Source organism: Haliotis cracherodii, unplaced genomic scaffold (genome assembly GCF_022045235.1).
Source record: "Haliotis cracherodii isolate W230 unplaced genomic scaffold, xgHalCrac1.p SCAF_16, whole genome shotgun sequence".
In the NCBI taxonomy this organism is placed as follows: domain Eukaryota; kingdom Metazoa; phylum Mollusca; class Gastropoda; order Lepetellida; family Haliotidae; genus Haliotis; species Haliotis cracherodii.
In genome coordinates, this window is record NW_027266271.1 from 14,584,936 (window position 1) to 14,608,316 (window position 23,381).

General features: G+C 41.8%; 1 protein-coding gene across 1 annotated transcript in view; it reads left to right on the top strand.

Moving 5' to 3' along the window:
* Positions 1 to 21,953, top strand: part of LOC139463860 (protein timeless homolog) — a 61,999-nt gene extending 40,046 nt beyond the window's left edge. The window contains exons 19-32 of the mRNA XM_071245240.1: positions 2,955 to 3,014; positions 4,487 to 4,550; positions 5,885 to 6,092; positions 6,670 to 6,809; positions 8,021 to 8,109; positions 9,249 to 9,378; positions 9,906 to 9,985; positions 11,530 to 11,736; positions 12,678 to 12,887; positions 13,486 to 13,604; positions 15,652 to 15,968; positions 16,422 to 16,598; positions 17,416 to 19,178; positions 20,282 to 21,953. Of these exons, the coding sequence (XP_071101341.1) occupies positions 2,955 to 3,014; positions 4,487 to 4,550; positions 5,885 to 6,092; positions 6,670 to 6,809; positions 8,021 to 8,109; positions 9,249 to 9,378; positions 9,906 to 9,985; positions 11,530 to 11,736; positions 12,678 to 12,887; positions 13,486 to 13,604; positions 15,652 to 15,968; positions 16,422 to 16,598; positions 17,416 to 19,178; positions 20,282 to 20,403 (3,686 nt within the window). The 3' untranslated portion in view covers positions 20,404 to 21,953. The remainder of the gene's footprint in view (positions 1 to 2,954; positions 3,015 to 4,486; positions 4,551 to 5,884; positions 6,093 to 6,669; positions 6,810 to 8,020; positions 8,110 to 9,248; positions 9,379 to 9,905; positions 9,986 to 11,529; positions 11,737 to 12,677; positions 12,888 to 13,485; positions 13,605 to 15,651; positions 15,969 to 16,421; positions 16,599 to 17,415; positions 19,179 to 20,281) is intronic.
* Positions 21,954 to 23,381: the final 1,428 nt, after the last annotated feature.

A 23,381-nucleotide genomic window follows, 5' to 3' on the forward strand; every position in this document is an offset into this window, starting at 1 on the left:
TACGTCGAATATAGTAATTATACAATTCCAGATAATGGATCTCCATTCAATGAAAGGTTTTTATGAAGACACGGAACTTTAATGGATAACAACTTCTTGATTGCTTGTAACAACGTTTAGCAACAACTGCAAGTTCAAATTTTCGAAGTTAGACGAGACAAATCTAATTTCTTCTTGCTAAACCTCAACTTTTACTGCTTAATATGTAGGACCACTCCTTTAACTTAAGAGTTTGGTCCGAAGCAAATGTTGCGTAGTATATTTTTTTTCACTGAGCTTCTTGTCTTTGGCGTAATAGACCTAAGGAAATTAAATTGGCCTTTCCTAATGTGACTTCTCAAAGATTACTTGGACTTTTGGAATATCTGATTTTTATTTTTCAGCTGATATTAGGGTGTGTAAGTGTTTTTGGTCTTCACGTAGTAGAATGATATTTTAGTGTGTTAATCGGAGTGATTAGCAACGTTTGACGCTAAGTGGTGTGAAGGTGGAGGGTGTTCCTTTCCTGTTGTGTTTTCGTCACAAGTGACATTCCATTTTTGACATGCCTCACCTCCTTCCAAAGTTAGCAACATGTTTGCTGGCACTGATTGTCAACAACTGATTATAATTCTGTTCTGGAAGACTGGTTTCTGTGTCTTATGTTGAGGTAGCATACCAAGACTGACTTGTAATTAATAGAAAAGCGTTTATTTTGTTTCATTTTTTATTTTAACATAGTTTCATACTGTAAGAGACATGGATAGCTCCCTCAGAGCCGTCATTGTCAAGTGGTGTGGTATGGAGGCCAGCGTTGTGTCCTGTAGGTAAGAAATCTGTGATCGTGGGTTTAAATCCTTGATTTCCCCTGATGTTTCTATGTTTGTCAGAACAACACCATATGCTCACTGGTTTCACCAAAGTAAAGAATAATTAACAACAACAACAATAATAATAATAATGGTGGTAATAATAATAATAATAATAATAATAATAGATAAATAAAATAATAATAAATTTATAAAATAATAATATTTTATGTCTTCCAACTTGAAAGTGGTCAGTTCTCTTAGTTGACTTTATGGAGAGAGGACCAGAGTTAAGTTGACACATCTCTATGTAACTGAAATACTGTTAAGCACCATAAAAAGCAACCCACTCATCTCCTGAATACGTCTTCAGCAACCCATGCTAGCCATAACTGGCGACTGCTTGGGATCATGTGGTCAGGCTCGCTGACTTGGTTAATGCATGTCATTGTATCCCAATTGCATGGATTGATGCTCATGACATCATTCACTGGATTGTCTGGTCCAGACTCGATTAGTTACAGACCGCCGTCATACAGCTAGAATATTGCTGAGTGCGGCGTTAAACAAATCTCCCTTGATCCTTCAGCACTCACAGCAACCAACCTCTTTTATCAATATTCTCAAAAAGCAAACAAAATTTAACCAATCTATTTCACTGTTCAAGGACACCATGTATATAAACTCTTTGTAAAGTGAGCCAGTATTTGCTGCCCCTGTATATTACTGTTATTTCTGGCATTGCTGGTCAGGATGTCCATGTATATGTACAGATATTGACCGTGGGATTTTGACCTGAAGTGACCAGATGCTTAAGAAATCAGGTCACAGGTCAGTGTTCTTTATTCACCAAATAGAAGCTGTCCGTCCAGTCTTGAGTATAGCTTGATCAGCAGTCTGAGATGTAAACACTTCTTAACGATTTGGGATAAGTTTGTGTTATATTTTATTTTTTATTAAAACCACTGGGAATTCTGAGTTAGAATTCATCCCTAGCAACCTTTGTTTGTTATAGGAAGCAACATAATGGTTCGGGAATAACTTGGTGATTGTGGTTGATTGGATGTCAGCACACCCTGACAACTTGTTGCTCATGATATCAATCACTGGACTTATTGACAGCAACAAACAAACAAACCTTATCAAACGGTTGAATCAGTCAACAGTTCTAGATGATGGTCCTGCTATGAGAGCACATGAATAATGCTTCATGCAAAATAATCACATCAAGTGAGTCAACTGGCTGACACTCACTTCCCTCAGCATGGCTCTGTGAGGCCAGTATATTTAGCATCCTGGACCAAAAGTAGCGCTGATGTCAGGGACTCATATTTTCTCCAGTTTGGACCCTTTTTTTCGACCTCCACTCCTATGAAGCTGAATCTTTTTTTGAAATTTTTTGGCAAATGTATAATAATAATAATGCCATCAGAACTTCATAAATGTTACTCTGCATTGATTTGGAACCACTAATTTTACAGACACTGAATTGAAATTGGTTATCTGGCTAGTATTTAATACAATTTATTTTAGTACTGTTTTTCTGTCTCCTTTTTTAACTCTGTTTCTGTCCCGTGATTTTGGTTATAATCAGCATGCTTGTCCGTCTGTCTGTTTTCCTTTTCCTAAACCGTTGTTGAAACTTGCTGTATAGATCAGAGCGGGGAACCTGTGCCTTTTAATGAGTCTTTTCTTCACTGAACTGAAGGTTTCCAATGGCAATGAATGAAGCGTGGGGTGTAAGTAGCCAAACTCCTTTTCCGAATTGCACCACGATGAGGGATATGTCGTCTCCTGATGACTCTTGTTTTACTTATTTTTATTGATTTCATTTCGGCTCTTTGCCATGTTTTTCTTGTGTGGCTGTATTCAGTTTTGTGATGGTGCTTTGTAAGCAGTTGATCTGGTCTCCCTGCTGAAATAGCTCATGTTAGCCCCCACAGAGTTGCATCCCTTTGGCGTGCCATGATCCTATGACTGTGGTTTGAATCCCTGATTGTGATAACCAGTTTGTCAGCACTGTGCTCACAGGTATCACCAATATGGTAAACGTTGTTACGTCCTCCATCATTGTTGGCTTTCTGCCACATGGCTACAATACACTTCCCAGTACAAGGTAGGACACAGTAGCATGAACAGTGTGTCATGATCAAGTTTATGTTGCAGAGCCGAACCGCCCCAGCACCCAGACCCAGCCCGAGGAGTGGGAGGAGCCACAGCAGGAAGGTACGTTGTACGACAACACCGTGTGTGAAACAGCCACCTGCCCACTAACCCGGGGCTAGAGATCCATGGCTCAATGTCATTAAAATCAGATCTTTGTTCTCGCTACCGCTAAACAAAGATCTGAGGACATCCCATTAGGGGTCAAGTCAGAACGACCTTTTATCCGACCAATCAGAGCATTGCTTACCAGATTATGAAAGTGACATTCGGAATGTGATTTTCTAATCATGCAGCCTCGAAAACTTTAAAACAGGGTATTCCGAACGATAGTTACAGGCTCAACGACTGAATCTATACAATCTGGACCATATATTAGCCATCTGAGAGTGTTCTTTTGTTCAGGTGTCAAATTTTAAAGCGATAATTTGTCAAACTATGTTTGGTAGCATAGTCGCCAATTTGCAATTAGCGCCCTAAAGGACGAGAAAGCTGCCTTCTGATGGACTATTGTCGACTTCTTGTCAGTCATTCCATTGGTCGGAATTGTTCGCGAAAGGTCGGTCTGACGTGACCCGTAATGGGATGTAATCTGATCTGATTTTAATGTGATTGTCCGTGGCTAAAATTTCAGGTGGGCTAAAGATTCCGAAATTTCCCCAGCCTGACTGGTTTCAGAAATAAAATTAATATCTGTAACCAATCAAGGTTAATATCAGAGTTACCCCCCTTCATGATATTGGACTCATGGTGTGCTATTTGTTTTTACTTTATTGTACCTTCGCAGAATCAGATTTGTTAAAAAATAAACTGTGGCATCCTTAAGCTAGTGAAATTTGAATCTTGTTGGTAACTTTTAAGGCTAGCTAGCCCACCTGGCAAGCAATGTGTTGAGACTGTTTCACACACTGCTACAACAGGCAACCAGTTCAGCAAAAAGTCTGAATCACGAGGCTAGTCATGTTTACTAAGATCAGCTAATGCTAGTCCATATGCTTTGACTAAAATAACTGAAAATAATGCCAAAAAACAAGCTTGGGTCAGTAGACTCAGAAGATTTGTGCACAGACCTCTATATTATTTCTTCGGTGTTCCTCAAGTTTATTGCATAACGGGTAAGGTTAAACTAGTTTACCCAGAGTCGCCAAGTGGCCAACCACTTCATGCCAACTTGACTACTACTCCATATCAGGGAGTCGTGAGTCGTGAGTCGAACCTGGCCATTTTGCCACCACGTTGGTAAAGCTGTAACAGTAAAATTGCTCCCCTCAAACAAAAGACAATGCCTTTGTTTCCATTAAAGTAACTGAAATATTTTTCTATTGATTATCTATTATATAATATAAACAATCTATTATAATCAGACTATTTAAACCTTTCGGATTTGCTAAATTTGATTACATTCACACTTATATTCCTACATTTGGAAAACATTGTAAAATATTATACTTAATCATTTCTTTTTGACCTGTCAACTCAGTCCAATGAATAATTAGAAGTAAAATGTTTGTAAAAAATAAGATAAAATGTTTCAGAGGAGGAAGAAGTGGAGACAAGCACATCGGAACAGGAGTTCGACTTCACAGGGTTTATTTTAACGTAGGTACATTCAGTGAGGGTGGGAACCTTTCACATGGAGCTCTGGTGATATATTTGTTTAGCCCTGTAAATAATATTTGTTAAAAAGAATGTCAGGTTATTTATATAGAATATGTTATGTGAGTGAGAAATATTTGGTCAATTGTTTCAAAGTTTTTCAGTTGGTGACGAGACTACAGACAAAGGTTGAGATATCTTCCTGAGGCAAGGGAGTTAACTGGCTATAAAAATCCAGTTTCCACCCTTGCCGAACTTGGCAGTTATTACGTACTTACGTTTTGGCTGGACTAACGAGGCTATGCATAGTCCAATCAAAATTGCGTAACGATCTAGACATTCAGTTTGTAAACAACATGGATTTCAACATGCAGATTCAGGTGGACTGCATGATTTGCAAAGCATGTGTACTGCCAATATTGCATCAACAGATGTTTTGTAAATCCTTTCATCAAGGTGCTCACATGATTTGATGCACTTTGGGCATGTTGGGTAAGACCCATTGTATTACAATATAGATCTTGATTATCGAGCAGATCGTCTTGACTGTGCGCCTCCAATTCGTTTGAAGCAAATGCAAGTGATACGAGAGATGGAATCTGATTGGTCAATAGGAGGAACATAGAAGGGACATAACTCGTAATAGCCACTGGTGGAGCTACGATCGAGCCTAGAAATTCCAGCCTAGTTTGGCAAGGGTGGAAACTGGACTTTTACAGTCAGTTAACTCACTTGCCTCGGGAAGATGAGGTTGAGATGGATTCACTTTCTATCCTTCTGGTTGTTGTTCCACAGAGCGATCTTTGCACTACGACTTTCGTAAGCCTTTGTTAAAGTATGAATGTTACGATTATCCTAGGACTAAGATCGATTTGTGGAACATGGCCCTGGGGTATAGAAAAATGTGTACGACTGCTTTAGTCCTCATTATTCAGGGAAGATCTGAGATAATGAGTCATTCTCCTGTATGAACCCATACTTGCCATAAAAAGCGACTCTGCTTGTCGTAAAAGGCGACTATCAGGATCTGGTGGTCAGGCTCACTGACTTGGTTGATACATGTCATCGATGCTCATGATGTCAATCACTGGATTGTCTGGTCCAGACTTGATTATTTTACAGACATATAGCTGGAATATTGCTGAGTGCAGCGTTTAAAAAACAAAGAAACATTCTCCTCTACACCATAGCTTTTGTAGGATCACCTGAGGGGATGAGCATCTTATAGGATTCCGTTATTCATTGTTAAGTGTTTGACAGTTTCACATCATTCTAGTCATATCAGCGTTGTTTCCGCCAACTCCATGGGGATTCACCCTGCGTTTCTGCACACACAGGTTCAGCAAGCCGGAGATACTGAAGGCCTATGGAATCCTGCTGTCCGACTTCGAGAAGAACTCCGACCATACCAACCACTGTATCGTCAAGATGCTCCACCGGGTCGCCTTTGACCTTGGCTACACGGCCATGGTGTTCCAGGCGTCCATATTCCGCGTCTTTCAGAAAGTTCTCCTTGGCCCTTATGCCAGACTTTCCCGTTTCCGGGTACGAGTGCCGTGTCAATGTGTATATCAGGGGACTTTTCCCTTGTACCTCTGGTTAAACTTTGGATGCAATTAAATGTCCTTGATGGAATATCTTTATCAATCACCGGGTAATATCAACAATGTTCCAAATTATGTGTAAAGGGGCTGATCTAACATTTATGAAGGAGGGGGGTCCAAAATATCAAAATTTCTCTCAGATGTTTAGCTGCATACTCAGTTTGGTTTTCGTGGGTATGGGATCTTTGGATGATCTTATGAAAGTGAAATATCTTTGCCCTAATGGTTAAAGTTAAATCCCTACATTCAGGATTCCCTGTATTTTCTGACACTCATCTAACGCTGTCGGAAAGAGCAGCCTGCCTGCTAGCAAGACTGCCAGTGGATTGTTATGCAGACTATTACATACACGGACGTTACCACTCTTCTTGTCTTGAAATATGGATATGTTTTCAGTGGCACTCGGTGCTTGTGTTAACTTTGATTTTAACTTTACAAAAGTTTGACTGATTTTTTGTTTCACTTAGATTTTAGAAGTATGTGTCGGAAGTCTGCAACAGTTTTTTCATTGTCCTCAGGAGATGATAAAATTTGGTACCCACATTGTCCGGCGGTTTGTGGAGACGGCAGAACAGAACAAGAAGGTGTTTATGGAGATGCTGTTCTGGAAGGGAAGCAAGGAGGCCATGGAGATCTGTCAGGGTTACGGCACCGTCAGGTGAGGATATCACACTCCGGGACAGGGTGACGCATCTGTGGATAGTGCTACTTGGCATGGATAGTGCTACTTGGCATGGATAGTGCTTGAAGGGTTGACTGCAGGACTACCTTCAACTGTCCCCAGTTTCAGATATTGTAGCCTTAGACCATATGAGTCTTTGAGTATGTGACATTTACATTACAAGTGCGTTTTCACCTAATGTCTTGAGGTGAAATGGGGTTTAACGTCGCAACCAAGATTTTTGCACTTATATAGCGACATGCATGTGTCTGTGTTTGTTTGTGTGGCTGCTTGCACTAGTCCAGACTAATGCTGATTTTATAGTGCTACCCCACTCAGACACAGTATACTGACTCCGAGCCGACCAGTCCTTGTTTTAGCCCTTTAAACCAAGCGTCATGCAGGGTAAAAACAAGTAACATCTTTTGGTATGACGCGACCAGAGATTGAACCCGGACTCCTGCTCTTCGGGGGATGATCCATTGCTAGACCACAGAGGCGGTCCCACTGTCTTGACTAAATGAATCTGTTGTTCGCTTGTAACAGTTTTTAGGCTGTTGACCACTGTTTTTCTATTCTCATAGACATATTTTTGTTCTTGGCATCATTTTGAGGCATTAGGCAACCAGATACCATCCGTACCTGACACCTCACTGAAAAATAATTGCCTGATAAGTGGTTATGTATATATTTTTGCATAAATGTAAACGATATTTCTTTTTCTTGTGAGTGACCTGCAAAGTTGACATTTTCGTGGGTGGCGCAGATAAGATATATGTTATTGACTTGAAAAAGACATATATTTTGTAGCTTGATTTTCATAATCTTACTCTGAAAATCATAGTGTCTTTGAGGTATACTGAAAGTAGTTCCGGTATTAAGTGTTATTTGGCTTGTATTAATACAGAATGGTTGTGTATGTGACAGAGAGAAGAGAGACACTGATCACTGACAGGTACATCTCTGTATATAGTTTTCTTAGTTTTACATTTGTGCTTGCTACTTAATAGATATGCCCTAGTCCTGTGAAAGTTGTCTCCCTTTGACACTCGACTTCTTGGGCTTCTTACACTGTCTGAGACATCATTTGACTTGCACTGTCAACTTTTGACGTGTATGAGACTTTGTGCACTGTCTGTGTCAACTGTGTCATCACGTGTCCTAGTCCTATGTTGTGTAAACCTGAGTGTGAGCCCCCTCTGTTGCAGCTCATCCAAGGGCAAGGTGCAGTGGTCTGAGGAGCTGGAGCAGGAGCTGCTGCGACTCTATGATGAATTCCGCGATGCGGAACACCCAGGTAAGACTTGTGTACAGGAGGAACAGATGCTGGTCTGTAAATAAAGTGATTGACACAGGCATCGATCCACCCAATTGAGATACATCGACATGTAACGGACCAGCCTAACCACATGATCTATTTACCAGTAGTTGCCTCTTACGACAATAGCATATTTTTATACCCCCGATCATTTAGGTCGGGGGTATATAGTTATACCAAGGGTCCGTCCGTCCGAAAACTTTGTCCGCACGATTTCTCCTAAACTATTCAGTGGATTCATCTCAAACTTAGTACATATATTCTGTGTCATATGGAGGGTGCAGTCCAAAGAAAAAAATGTTTTTATTAATTTTCCATTTTTTTATGAATTTTTCAAACCCTAACCCTATCCTAGCTATTTAATTTGAAACTACTGACACAGTAGGTGGGTCGGGAATATAAGTGAGCCAGGCTCACTTTTGCCCTTGTTTTATCCTGGATAAGTCCCAGTTCATTGTCTAAATATGATGATATTGAGAAGGCTTGCGGAATTCTTTTGCTGTGAGGGGGCATGGGTGGCCCAGTCTAAGGCACCACAGTTCAGTATGCAGGTTTGCGTCGTTTAGGCACGCCAGAAACCTATGATTGTGGGTTCAAATAGCACTTCGCCCCGATTATGTTTTAAGGTTTGTCCAGACTGGTGCTGGTGGATTTCACCAAAGTGGTAAAGACCTGCGTGACTTAGGGCTTTCCTCCCACGTCAAGCAGACATGAGTGATATCACTTTAGCTTGTGAGTGAGTGAGAGTATGGTTTTACGCCGCTTTTAACAATATTCCAGCAATATCACAGCCGAGGGACACCAGAAATGGGCTTCACACATTGTACCCATGTCGGGAATTGAACCCGGGTCTTCGGCATGACGAGCGAATGCTTTACCACTAGGCTACCCGACCGCCCCCTTTAGCTTGTGGTGTACAAGAGTATAGACATGGGGAAGTGGTAGCAGTTTGATCACCTTGATTAGCAATGGACCATAGTTTATTAATAAAATAAATAAATACTTGAAACAGTTATAATGTGACATTTAAGAAATATTGTTTGTTTTGATGTTGTTTTATGAACAATGCAGTGTTTTTTTTACATATTTGATAAAGTATTAAAATATTACATTTTAAGAAAAAGATACAGTTGACCTCATCATGGAACGTCTCACTGACCCCAGCAAGACTCGAGGTCAGGTCATCCGTGAACTGAAGAAACAGGGTTTGATTGGCAGTGCCAAGGAGCTGAAGAAGAAACCCTCAGGGTGAGCACACAGTGATCAGTCCTGGGGGAGAGACATCAGTCCTGGGAGAGACACATCAGTCCTGGGGGAGAGACATCAGTCCAGGGGGGGAGAGACACACATCAGTCCTGGGAGAGACACATCAGTCCTGGGAGGCACACATCGGTCCTTGGGGAGACACACATCGGTCCTAGGGGAGAGACACATCAGTCCTAGGGGGAGAGACACATCTGTCCTGGGGGAGACACGCATCAGTCCTGGGGAAGACACGCATCAGTCATGGGGGAGGCATACATCAGTCCTGGGGGAGGCACACATCAGTCCTAGGGGAGACACACATCAGTCCTGGGGGAGACACTCGTCTGTCCTGGGGGAGGGGGAGGGCCACATAAGTCCTGGGGGAGAGACGCATAAGTCCTGGGAGAGAGACACATCAGTCCTGGGGGAGGCACACATCAGTCCTGGGGGACCTTTTTCCACAAGGTGGCAGTGTTACTAGAGCAATGTCATACCAACTTGCCACTCACTAATTTTCTTCTTCTTGTCAGTATAAGTCGCAGTGGCCCCTGGCGGGAAGAGGAGGAACTACAACTGACTGACCTCTACCATCAGTTCAAGGACTCCAGTGGTTGGTTGTTTTCTCTGTTTGGACTGTTGGTGATGATTGTGGTGGTGGTGTTTATGAAGAACAAAATATATCCAGTAATATGTGAGTCGTGGAAGATTGCCTTGGCTAGCAGATTGGTTACTCAGACTGTAACGATTCACGATTCATGTTGAAGCACATGGCCCTGTGTGCTGCATGCAGGTATTAAGTCAAGCTAGGCAACATTTATTGCAGAGTGTATTTGGATGAGGTAACAGATTTTGTGAAATACGCTTCTATTCACCCAGCAGTGAATGGGTAACCCAGTATGGTGAAATGGTCAGGCACCGTTAGGTTTGAATACTTCCCATGGAGCTGAGAATAAAATTTGAGTAGACGCTAATCCAAAGACCGGGGTAACCATAATGTAGCCGTTTTCGTCTGTTAACTTAGTGCAGTTTTAATGGAATTATTGTTTGGTTGGTTTTTTTGTCATTAAAGTATCGGAGCATCATGAAACTTAGTGGGGTGAAGTTGTTCAAGACAAGTACTTTCTCCTTTGGCTGAGCTAATATACCAAAGTACCAACATGACACATTTCCTCAAAAAGAATCTTGCAATTCCATTGGTTAATCCGTACCACGTGACGAAACAATACATTTCAATGTAGACACTGAATCATGTGACTGACACTGATCTCGAATATTGACTTGTCACATGATCAGTATTGACCTGTCAAGTGATGGATATTGACACGTCTGCTAGAAAACAAGATGGCGTCAAATACAAACATTTCATTTTTCGCAGCTGAGTTGATGTAATGAAACAGAATGGTTTAAAGACTTCATAATATTTAAACTGAATTTCGATATAATAAAACAAATGATTACTCTTGACGAAGTCAATATGCAAAGACAACGACCCTCAGACCCGACCCCTTGGGGGCCAGGTTCTCAGGTCCTTGTTGTCTCATATTGACCTCATCAAGAGTAATTATTTGTATATAACAATGTTAGACACCATCTATGACTACCAAAAAAACAAAAAAATGTCCTTGTTTTACACTGGCAAATATGAATCCTATCCAAATGGTAATAATTATATTATATCCATGTTCACAATCAATGTCAAAGTCTGTGAAGATTGCTTCTACTCTCATACAGCTGAACAACAGACATGTGAGACTGTAAAGGTTGAGTTTTCACTTCAATTATTCTAAGCCTCCCAAAAACTCAACTAGTTATGCCAAGATTCCGTCCGTCCGTCCGTGCGAAAACTTTGTCCGCCTGATTTCTCTTAAACTTTTCAGTGGATTCATCTCACACTTAGTACATATAATCTGTCATATGGAGGGGTGCAGTCAAAAGAAAAAAAATGTTTTTATGAATTTTCCATTTTTTTATGAGTTTTTCAAACCTTAGCCCTATCCATTATATAATTTGAAACTATTGACACAGTAGGTGGGTCGGGGATATAAGTGAGCCACGCTCACTTTTGCCCTTGTTTGATTCAGATTCGTGTTTTGCCAATATGGATCAAATTATCTGTCAGGTCCACAGGGAAATAAAGTTTGCTCATTTTGACAGATCCTCTGGGAAACATCTTGTCTAACCTGACCAACAAGAGGTCAAAGGCCAAGGTCATTGAGAAGCTGATCAATCTGAGTTTGGTGAATGATCGTAAGGAGTTGTACAAGAAACGGAAGCGCAAGTCTGACAAGGCGGGGTCGGACAGTGAGGATGACGTGAGGAGAGGAAGCGACAGCGATGACGGGTCTGTCAACAATGATGACGGTATGGATGAAGGGGAAATTAAAATCAGATTGGAAATCTTAGAAACATTTTAGCTCTCCTGACTGAAAGTCAAGTGAGCTCATGTCATGGCCGAGTTGTTGGTGTTGTCTGTCAACACCATCTCCTCAGAAACCACTGGACCAATAAGGTTGCTCCAAATGTAATCAACTGTGGGATATATATAGTGTTATAGCTGTTTGGTTGGTCATTAGGGCTCTCCTACCCAGAGTTCCATGCAGCCAGGGGGCGGCCGGGTAGCCTAGTGGTTAAAGCGTTCGCTCGTCACGCTGAAGACCCGGGTTCAATTCCCGACATGGGTACAATGTGTGAAGCCCATTTCTGGTGTCCCCTGCCGTGATATTGCTGGAATATTGTTAAAAGCGCAAAAAAACATACTCACTCACTCATTGCGGCCAGAATACTCTGACACAGACTAGTGCCATGTGATGATTCATCACATCTTACACAGTCCATTCAAGATATTGTATGTGTTGCTGTTTCATTTTTGACGAATCTACACATTAGATAACATATGTCATAGAATGGTTAACTTCCATTGAGAAAGTCTTAAAACGTGAAAAACTGTTTCCATTTGCGTAGTTATCAGTTGTTACATTGGTTGTATGGCTCACATGCTGTCATTGCAGCCCTACGGAGAGCTATGAATATGGATACTTTGATGTGTAAAGATATATTGTCATGCACCTCACTGTCGCAGTTGTAGTAGCATATCTATATAATGCAAAACAATATGTAGAGAGCACTGAAAGGTTTGCGTTCGGCCAGTCTGATTTCAGAATAATCGTGTTTGTTTACAAACAAGAATAAAGTCTGGTCACATGATATGCAAATTAGCCTGTGGCAGTGGTGTTATGCTTAGTCCCAAATGCGCGGGAGTGTGTCCTAGCTTACCATATAGAGGTTTTGCTGTATGCTTTCAGGTTTTGAAGGAGGACATGAGAGGTTTGTATCTTCAGCCAGCGAGAGCTCCAGTGAGGAGGAAACAGACCAAGGAAACACAGCAGGCGGAGGGGAGGAGAATCGGTCAGTGGAACAGCGACTCAAGTCAGTTGTGCAGAACGGCTACAGAGATCAGATTGTCTGGATACAGAGGGGGCTGAGGAGAACAGCAGAGGACAGGGAGAGGGATGGTAGGAGATATGTGGAGAGAATGGTGGATCTTGCCCATGATTAACTATGTAGACAATAGGGTTAGGGCTGTGACTGTTCATATGGTGTCATGCATCTTTGTACTTTGGGACTTGATACAAGTATAGTACCATGAAGTCATGCGTCACTACAGAATGTTGCAACGATATATAAAGATGACATGTTTTATCTATTGTTATTATGAAGTTTAAAAATGACTTTCACTCCAACAAACTCACACAGAAACTGTATGAACGTCGAAGCTTGCGATAATGTTTGTCCATGAAGTAAGCTAAAACGCTGTGTTCAAAATTAAGGAGTTTAAATGATGAGAAACTAAGCTTCTGTCTGTATTCATGCTAGGGAATTCCCAGGAGTTTCCCAGAAATGTGGAAGTAGTCCGTCAGTGTTTACGTCATTTCAAGAATAGAGTCTTGTGATGAACATCAAAATGTGTTGTTCATACGCTAATGAACTTCAGTCTCGTGGTCATGTGACCAGCCTTTAATCAATGGAGAAGCAGAATATCGTGTAAACATCACAATACAAAAATTGAAGATTGTTGTAATGTAGCGTGACACCTTGTCTCTGTGGTGACAGACTACAGAGTGGCCGTCCCGATCGTGCCTCTGACGGAAGACAATGAGACAGCAATGGAGGACAAGATGTTCCTCGACTTCCTCCAGCTCATCGGGATATCTCCTCCTGCAAATGAACAGGTGAGGAACAGGCACAGGACCAGCATGTCCTCGTGGGGGGGTTCTACAGTGTCCCTGTACAGTTCTACAGCGCAACAGCTCGGCGTCCCTCATCCTCCAAAGATATGCTGTATGCTGGTTGAAAGTCCAGATTCACCCCCAATATGTTTATCAAACTGTATGGTTTGTTCGTTATTTAATGTCACACTCCACAGGACACAAACTGAAGGACCTCAGGAAACACATGATTACTCCTAACCATGTTTCTTTAATCCAGCCGGATAAATTCAGTGGAATAGTTCTGTCTGGATAATCAGGGTTTCACTGTATATAAGATTTGTGTGTTTGTAATTAATATGTTTAAATAAACCTGTAATTAATAGACCAGACGGCGGCGGGGTAGCCTAGTGGTTAAAACGTTCGTTCATCACTCCAAAGACCCAGGTTTCGATTCCACACATGGGTACAATGTGTGGAGCCAACTTTTGGCCCTTGCCGTCATATTGCTGGAATATTGCTAGAAGCGACTTAAAAACATACTCCACCAGACAGTCAAGTGATTGATATTATGAGGAACGATCCATACCATCCCAACGACACCACCCGATCCTTTAAGTCGCCTCTTACCAGCATAGGTTGTTGGGGACTGGGTTTGTCACATGGTCAGGAACAGTTTGGCGTAATTATTATTTGTTAATACTGCTTAAATTAACATATTAAGCTGATAGTTCTCATACTGTGTCAGACGCCCTCTCAATAATTTAATGAATGGAAAGGACAAATGGGAGGTTCAAATTATTACTAGTCCACGTAAAGTGTTACTTGCCATTGGGAAACAGACTTGCAGCTATTTCAGACACCAGTCACAAATCCTCCAGTCCTTCTAAGCATGTTGTGGGGGGCACGGGTTGCCCAGTCGTCTAAGACGCCGCAATTCGCTGTGCAGAGTTGCGTCCCTTGGGCACGCCGGAAACCAATGATTGTGGGTTTGAATCCCGGTTCACCCCCGATTATGTTTCTAGGTTTGTCAGCACCATACATATACTTGTGGGTTTCACCAAAGTGGTAAACGTTGAGACCTGCATCACTTGGGGCTTTCCTACCACATTAAACTGACACACCGTGATATAACTGGAATACTGTTAAAAGCGGCTTTTAACCCAACACTCACTCACTCACTCACTCACTCACTCACTCACTCACGGGTTGCCCAGTCGTCTAAGACGCTGCAATTCGCTGTGCAGAGTTGCGTCCCTTGGGCATGCGGGAAACCAATGATTGTGGGTTTGAATCCCGGTTCACCCCCGATTATGTTTCTAGTTTTGTCAGCACCATACATATACTCGTGGGTTTCACCGAAGTGGTAAACGTTGAGACCTGCATCACTTGGGGCTTTCCTACCACATTAAGCTGATACACCGTGATATAACTGGAATACTGTTAAAAGCGGCTTTTAACCTCACACTCTCTCACTCACTCACTCACTCACTCACTCACTCACTCACTCACTCACTCACTCACTCACTCACTATGCATGTTGTAGGTAATTCATGATATATGTCAGAAGACATGGATAGCCTAGTTGTCTAAGGGACACAATTCGCTATGATAGTGGGTTCAAATCCTGGTTCACCCTGATGATATTTCTAGCACCATACCTGTGTTTGTGGGTTTCACTAAAGTGGTAAACATTGAGACCTCAGGCTTTCCTCCCACGTTAAGCTGACACGCTGTGATAAAACTGTTTAAAGCGGCATAAAACCTAACTAACTCATATGAGGTTATCTTTATGTTCACATGCCTGCCTTCTATGTTAATATGGCCGAGTGGGGAGTCCTGGTTGGAATAACTCCTCCGCAACCTATGCTGGTCATAAGTGGCGACGAAGGTGCCTTGGTTCATTGCTTGTCTTTGGCATGGATTGTTGCTCACAATATTGATCACTGGATTGTCTGGTCCAGATTTGATTAACAACAGGTAGCCGTCGTATAGCTGGAGTATTGCTGAGTGTGATGTAAACGGCAAACCCCCCTAACACACACACTAACACTATATTGATATTTACTAGGAGGCTTTCTGGCGTATTCCTGCACATCTGTCAGTGTCAGATCTCAACAACATCATCGATGGCCTGGAACTGGATGAAAATGGAGAACCTATAGCTGCAGAAAAAATAAAACCAGTTCAGAAGGAGAAGGCGGCGAAGAAACAGCGCAAGACAAAATCTGTGTCAGCATCACAGAAGAAGGACAGAAAAGCAGCAGAGCATCAGAAGAAGGAAGAGAAGATGCAGAAACAGAAAGAAGAAAAGAAGAAGACTCGGGACAGGATGAAAGCTCTGAAGGCGTTGGCCAAGCAGAGGAAGGACGGCAACAAGAGGAAGAGGTGAGTAGTGACAGAGACGACATACCAAGGGACGGGTCCGGGGCTAGTTCGAGACTGATCACTGCCGTGCGAGACTGCAAGATTCAAAGATACCGAGGCACGGACCTGGGTTTAGTTGGAGACTGATCACTGCCGTGCGAGACCAAGCTGCACTTTCACGCGAGAAAGATTTACATGCGAGGGTTTCGTGAATTGACTAATCAGCTGTCCAACCCCTTACATATTTATTAACGTTGGGTTATGTTAGTCTTCTTGATTTGTGAAAGGACATTTATTACATATTACTATCTATATGTATATATATACGTCGACATTATTGTGAATTAACAACCGAAAAAATCGTACCACATTCATGGCAGCCAGCAGATGGTAAGCTTGATCATGCCACCGGCGTGTGGTATTCATAAACAATGTTACATAATGGAATCAAAATTCCATTCAAATTATTTTCAGAAAAGAGACCAATAACACCTCAGACTCTGAGGAATCGGAAAAGGAAAATATTGGAGAGGAACCAGAAGACGCCAACATACTCAATGGCAACATTCTGCAGGCATCTGGAGCAAGGGAGGCAACTCTAATAAAGAAAAAGCCCCGAATCAAGAAAGTGGTCCAGTCTGATAGTGACAGGTATTGCTCCCACTTCCTGACAAGGCAAATGACCCATTAAGATCTGGGTTAGAATAGGTCTTCAGCAACCCATGCCTGTTGTAAGAGGCAACTAACGGGATCGGGTTGTCACGCTTATTGATTTGGTTAATGCATGTCATCGTATTTCAATTGAGTAGATCAGTGCTCATGATGTCAGTCCAGCTAAATGGGCACTAGTCCTGTAGTCCTTGCCAAAATCCCTAGTAGATAAGGTATCATGAGGACTTGTAGATATTTGCCGTTTTTAAGGATTTTGCTACATGTTATCATTATATGGACTAGTGGACTGAAAATAATAATTTCTATGCCTGCAATTACCGGATTGTCTGGTCAAAACTTGACTTACTTGCAGACCGCTGGGATATTGCTGAGTGCGGCGTTACACAACATACAAACAAACATGACAAATCATGCAACGACAGATTGCACTTTTGTCTGAATTGTTTTTTCAGCAGCTTTTCTTTAACCTAGTTCATTATTTCATCTGCAAATGCAGTTCCATTTTATAAATTCCAGAAGTATCATTTGTATGTGTGTAATATTCTATGGTTGAGTTGCTGTCAAAGTGAGTGAGTTTGGTTTGACGCCGCTTTTAGCAATATTCCAGCAATATCACGGCAGGAGACACCATAAATGGGCTTCACACATTGTACCCATGTTGGGATTCGAACCCGGGTCTTTGGCGTGATGAGCGAACACTTCAACCACTAGACTACCTGACTGCCCCAGTTGCTGTCAAAAGGCAGATCATATTATCAATGTCCTGATCAGTTACACCCTTACCCTATGTTTCCAGTGATGACAACCGACTGATAATTGCTGGCAGTGAAAATAATGACTCGGATGCTGAAAAAGATTCAAGTCGGCCCCCTGCGAAACGTCCTAAATTGTTTGACTCTGATAGTGAGAACGACTCTCAACCAGTTTCTCAGCAGTCCGAGCCAAGGGCGTCTCCAGAGAAGCAGAACAAACTGTTCAACTCAGACAGCAGTGAAGATGAAGATATGGACACTGTGGCACACGCAGATGTTGTGAGAGGTGACCGAGTGCAGACGGATGAATCCAGTAATGATATTCCATCAGCCTCCATTGCCAGTCAGATATCATCACACCTGGCCAATCAGTCACTCAATTCATCTCGGGTCACTGTTGATGATGAGGCGTCTGTGAGCTCCTTGGCAGACGTGAAAGGAAAGCAGACGGTCAAGTCAGACGACTCAGACAGCGATGCTGCATCTGTGACTTCCTCCATAGTGCCCTTGCAGACAGGCAAGAAGATTCAGGAAAATAAGTTTGATGATGACTCTGAAGCTTCCTCGGTAACCACCCAGAAGAAAGGGAGAAAGCACATGACGAAGAAGAGTAGGAAATTAAAATCAGATGATGAGAGATCTGATATGGACTCAGAAGCTTCTTCTGTAACCACGCAGAAGAAAGAGCGAAAGCAAATGAAGAAGAAGAGTAGGAAAATAAAATCAGATGATGACGAGTCTGGAGATGACTCCTTAGCTTCTTCTGTAACCACACAGAAGAAAGAGGGAAAGCAAATGACGATGAAGAGTAGGAAAATAAAATCAGATGGTGACGAGTCTGGAGATGACTCCGAAGCTTCTTCTGTAACCACACAGAAGAAGGGGAAGAAGCAGATGACAAAGAAGAGTAAGAAATTAAAATCAGATGATGATAATGAAAAGTCGGACAGTGAATCAGAATCTTTGGTAACCTTGCAGAAGAAAAAGAAAAACCAGATGTCGAAGAAGGGCAAGAAGTTCATATCAGATGATGATGACACTGAATCAGTTAAGTCAGGAAGTGTCCAGAAAAAATCTTTGAAAAAGCCAGGAAGCAAACAGAGGAATAAGACAACTGGTCCAGATTCTGAAGATGAGGTACTGTCAGCAGTAAAGAAGACTTCTGCCCAGAGGAAGCTTGTAGATTCGGACAGTGTGTCAGATGCGTCATCTGTGTCAAGAAGCGCAAAGAAAAAGCCTGCCAAGAAACCAGCCAAGAAGAATGAAACTGATGAATCGTCCAAGAAAGCTAAGCCAACGCCAAAGACAACAAAGGGCAAGAAAGGTAAGAGTACCAACACTTCGTTGCCAGAATCAGACCTGAAGAAGAAGACAAGTACAACTAAATCTAAGCAAAAGAAGAAAGCTGTTGATGAGAATGAAGATGAACCTTTGGAGAAGTTATCAAAATCTAAGAGCACCAAGTCTGAAGACTCCAGCTCTGAGGATGAACCTATATTGGCATTAGTCAAAGCTAAAACATCCCAGGTGAAGAGACAACGCCCACAAGACTCCAGCAGTGATGACGAGGTGCTGGCTTCAGTGAAGAATCCTGAGAAACGCCAGCGTGTGACAGAGTCGGACACAGAAATGATGTCTCCACTCCAGCTGGCAGTGACCCCAACCCAGGATTCCACACAGGAGGTCACACAGGATTCCACACAGGAGGTCACACAGGACCCCCGGAAGCTGTTCAACTCGGATGATGACAGTAGTGATGACGAACCTCTTATCAACTCAAGGAGAGACACAGGATCCAAGGCGACAGGTGAGTGTCATCAACAGTTGTTGTAGAGATATTTGCAGTTGGAAAACAACTGGAATGTAGCATGAGCATTATTCATCTACAGACATGATTTCGTTCATAGACATAAAGAAACTGCAAGAGATTAAGTGGCATTTTATTGGCTAAGCAAGCAATTTTTTCTGTGTTTATGTTTCCATTAGCCAAAAATATATTAGCCTGACTGTCAACAGAATGGGCGGAACAGGTGTTGCATTCCTGTCTGAGATATTGTACTGTTATTGTTGACGTAATTTCTTATAAGAATTGACTTCGATATGTATTTGTGTTTGAGTTAGTAGCGTAAAACTTGGTGGACACACTTTGCGTAAATCCGCTATGTAGGTTTTGCACAGTTTGCACCCCCATTTTTATATTAATACCTCCTTAATCGCAAAAAATATTTATCATTACTCGTTATTGGACTGGCCAGTTGCCATCTTGTGAAATACCAAGTCAGCAGGGAGGCCTGTATGGACAGGATGACGTCTTAGTGTCTGATGTTACATTACAGTTAACCCTGTTTACGCTTCAAGTTACCATACAGAGATTCTAATGGTGGCCTCAAGATATATCTTTTTGTCAGAATATTTCTTTGAAAATAATTCTTTGAAATGTGTGAACTTGTCTCGTGGAGAACCAGCCTATTTTACCCGTCAAATCCTGTAGTCCCCGCTATTAACACATGGAACTCCATGTTTTCCTGTTTTCCATAGGCTGTATGTTGTAGCAATAATTGGTCAATACTTTCTCCTTGTACCCGTGAAGATCCGGGGTAGAATAGGCCTTCAACAAGGAGATTATGTTTGTCGTAAGAGGTGACTAACGGGATCGGGTGGTCAGGCTCACTGACTTAGTTGATGCATGTCATCATATCCCAATTACGTGGATCGATGTTCATGATATCAATCACTGGTTTGCCTAGTCCAGGCTCGATTGTTTACAGACCCCCGTCATATAGCTGGAATATTGCTGAGTACGGTGTTGAACAACGAACCAACAAACTTTCTCTTTGTGATGGTGATGTTCAGCAGAAACGTACAGGTTGTGTTATCAGATTGTTGTATGTGGTGTTGTGTTGTTGACAGACACCTTCCCCGCCACATTGCTGACTCAGCCAGCTGGGGAGTCCGACTCAGATGTTGACGATCATGTTCCACTACGGAGAGGCCTCAACAAGAAGAAGGTCATCGACAGTGATGATGATTAATGCAGTATACAGAACTGTCAGATGTCATTGAGTCATTGCCTTCACGTGCAACTCAGTTGTGTGATTGGCCTCAATCTGTGTCATGTGTCGTACTTGAAGCTGTGGACAAAGAAAGTTGTGGCTTAGTGTGAAACGTGGTCATTTGTCTGTCCTCAAGTTGTGTATGGAGAGTTCTCAAGGTCATCGACAGTGATGATGAATGTTGCAGGGTACAGAATTGTCTGATGTGATTGAGCTCTTGCCTTAGTGTTCAACTCAGTCATTTGTCTAGCCTAAGGCTGTGCCTTGTGTCTGACTTGAAGCTGTGTACGGAGAGTTCTCAAGAAGGTCACAGACAACGATGATGATTGATGCTATATACAGAATTGTCCGATGTGATTGAGTTCTTGGCTTAGTGTGAGACATGGTCGTGTGTGTGGCCTTTGGTTGTTTCATGTGTCTGACTTGAAGCTGTGTACGGAGAGTTCTCAATGTCCTCGGCAGCGATGATGATTGATGCTGTATACAGAAATGTCTGATGTGATTAAGCTCTTGGCTTAGTGTGAAACATGGTCGTGTGTCTGGCCTCAACCTGTGTATGGAGAGTTCTCAAGAAGGTCATCGACAGTGGTGTTGAACATTGCAGCATACAGCATTGACTGATGTGATTGAGCTCTTGCCTTAGTGTGAAACGTGGATGTTTGTCAGGCCTCAATCTGTGTATGGAGAGTTCTCAAGAAGAAGGTCATCAACAGTGATGATGAAAGTTGCAGCATACAGCATTGACTGATGTGATTGAGCTCTTGCCTTAGCGTGAAACATGGTCGTTAGTCTGGCCTCAACCTGTGTATGGAGAGTTCTCAAGAAGAAGGTCATCAACAGTGATGATGAAAGTTGCAGCATACAGCATTGACTGATGTGATTGAGCTCTTGCCTTAGCGTGAAACATGGTCGTTAGTCTGGCCTCAACCTGTGTATGGGGAGTTCTCAAGAAGAAGATCATCGACAGTGGTGATGAATGTTGCAGGATTCAGCATTGTCTGATGTGTGAAATGTGGTTGTTTGTCAGGACTCAACCTGTGTATGGGGAGTTCTCAAGAAGAAGGTCATCAACAGTGATGATAAAAGTTGCAGCATACAGCATTGACTGATGTGATTGAGCTCTTGCCTTAGCGTGAAACATGGTCGTTAGTCTGGCCTCAACCTGTGTATGGGGCGTTTTCACGAAGAAGGTCATCGACAGTGATGATGAACGTTGCAGCATACAGTATTGACTTATGTGATTGAGCTCTTGCCTCATTCTGAAACGTGGTCGTTAATCTGGCCTCAAGCTCTATCAGGCTTGCTGATGGGATGACCTAGTTCAGATTATATTTGTAATTATAGACAGCAGGCATGATATGGATGGTATATTGCTGACATCTGTTTGAGACTACATTCACTAACTCACAATTTACTTACATTGCTGCACTTTATCTTGTAATATATGGATGTACAGATAACATTGGAAGTGATCACATTATCAGCACATATGTCTGCATATTGCATGATGTCCATGTATTGAAGACGAGGGCAAGGAGGATTTTGAAAATGGGATTTTCTTAACTTCAGAAGTACACTGTAGTTAAATATTTCACTCAGTGCATAAATTAGAAACTAAACATTAAAGCCTCTTATTGTTTATTGGGGCTGTTGCCAGTGAAATACAGGTCACCCCTCTACAAATCAGTAACTTTAGATAGTACTGTAATAACATGCTGGTATCACTGTGCGAATTATTACTGACATTTGCTTCAGACTAGGGCTGAATATCTTCCCATGAGGAGGTTTGTATGAATCCCTCATAACCTTAAAATCTCATTACAATCAGATCTTACTCTGATGTGATACCTCTCTGTGTGAAGGTCACCTCCATCGGAGGTCACGTCACTTTTTGAATTTTATCGTGCCCTGATGGATTGGATTTGTTGTTGATGTGGTACCGGTAATGACCGGTTTGTCTTGTCCAGACATATTTGTTAACACATCACTGTGATATATATAGCTGGAATATTGCTGACTGGGATGTTAACCAATATTCAAATATTCACTCACTCACTCATTCACTGATTCAATAGCAGGAAGGTCATGTACAAATTAATGTAAAAATTCAACCATAATCTTATTTTATGAGGGTATGTTTAGAAGTGACATGAATGTCACGTCCACATATTCGCACCTGTCAGGTTTTACAAGGTAGACACAATTTAATGGATAACAACTTCTTTAATACTGTAAAAAGTGATGTTTCGGTATAGATCCTTATACCGTTGTCAAGCAAGACTGACTGTATAAGGATCTATACCAAAACGTTGCATTTTACAGTTTAAAGAAGTTGTCATCCATCAACTTCTAAGTAATGCCTATCAAACAATTTCGTTAGGTTTAGGTATGAATCAGGAATTTGTCTTGGATTCTAAACTTCGTACCCTTGGCAGGCAAAATGGGAAAATGTTCAAATTTTGGATTTTTCTTATGTATTTTAACATTGTTTTTTAACATTGCATACAATGCAATACTGAAAAGCTGGGCATTTAGTCCTCTTCCTCAATATTGGTCCCATGAACAGTGATAGACAAGTCCCCTCTTCAATGCCATAACATCAGGTTTGAATTAGGACATTTTTTCATCCCAATATGGGATAATTGCAGCAGACATGGGATGAAGGACGGCCTTTGAGCAGGTCTGGCAACATCCCTGATGTCCTGGAGTTATATGTAGATTAGATTATAACAGTAACAGAATTGTTTAGGCTATATTAATTCATATTTTGTTTTGCTCATGTTATTTATGGTCAGTAGTAACGTCTTATATAGTCATGTATACATTATGTATGGTATAAATAAAGTGCTATCAATCTTTGTGTGTTCATGTAACTTCATCATGCACCATATAGGAGGGTGCCTTCATGGTCTAGTGGACAAAGTGTCTGCCTGGAAAGCGAAATGATGGGGTTCAAT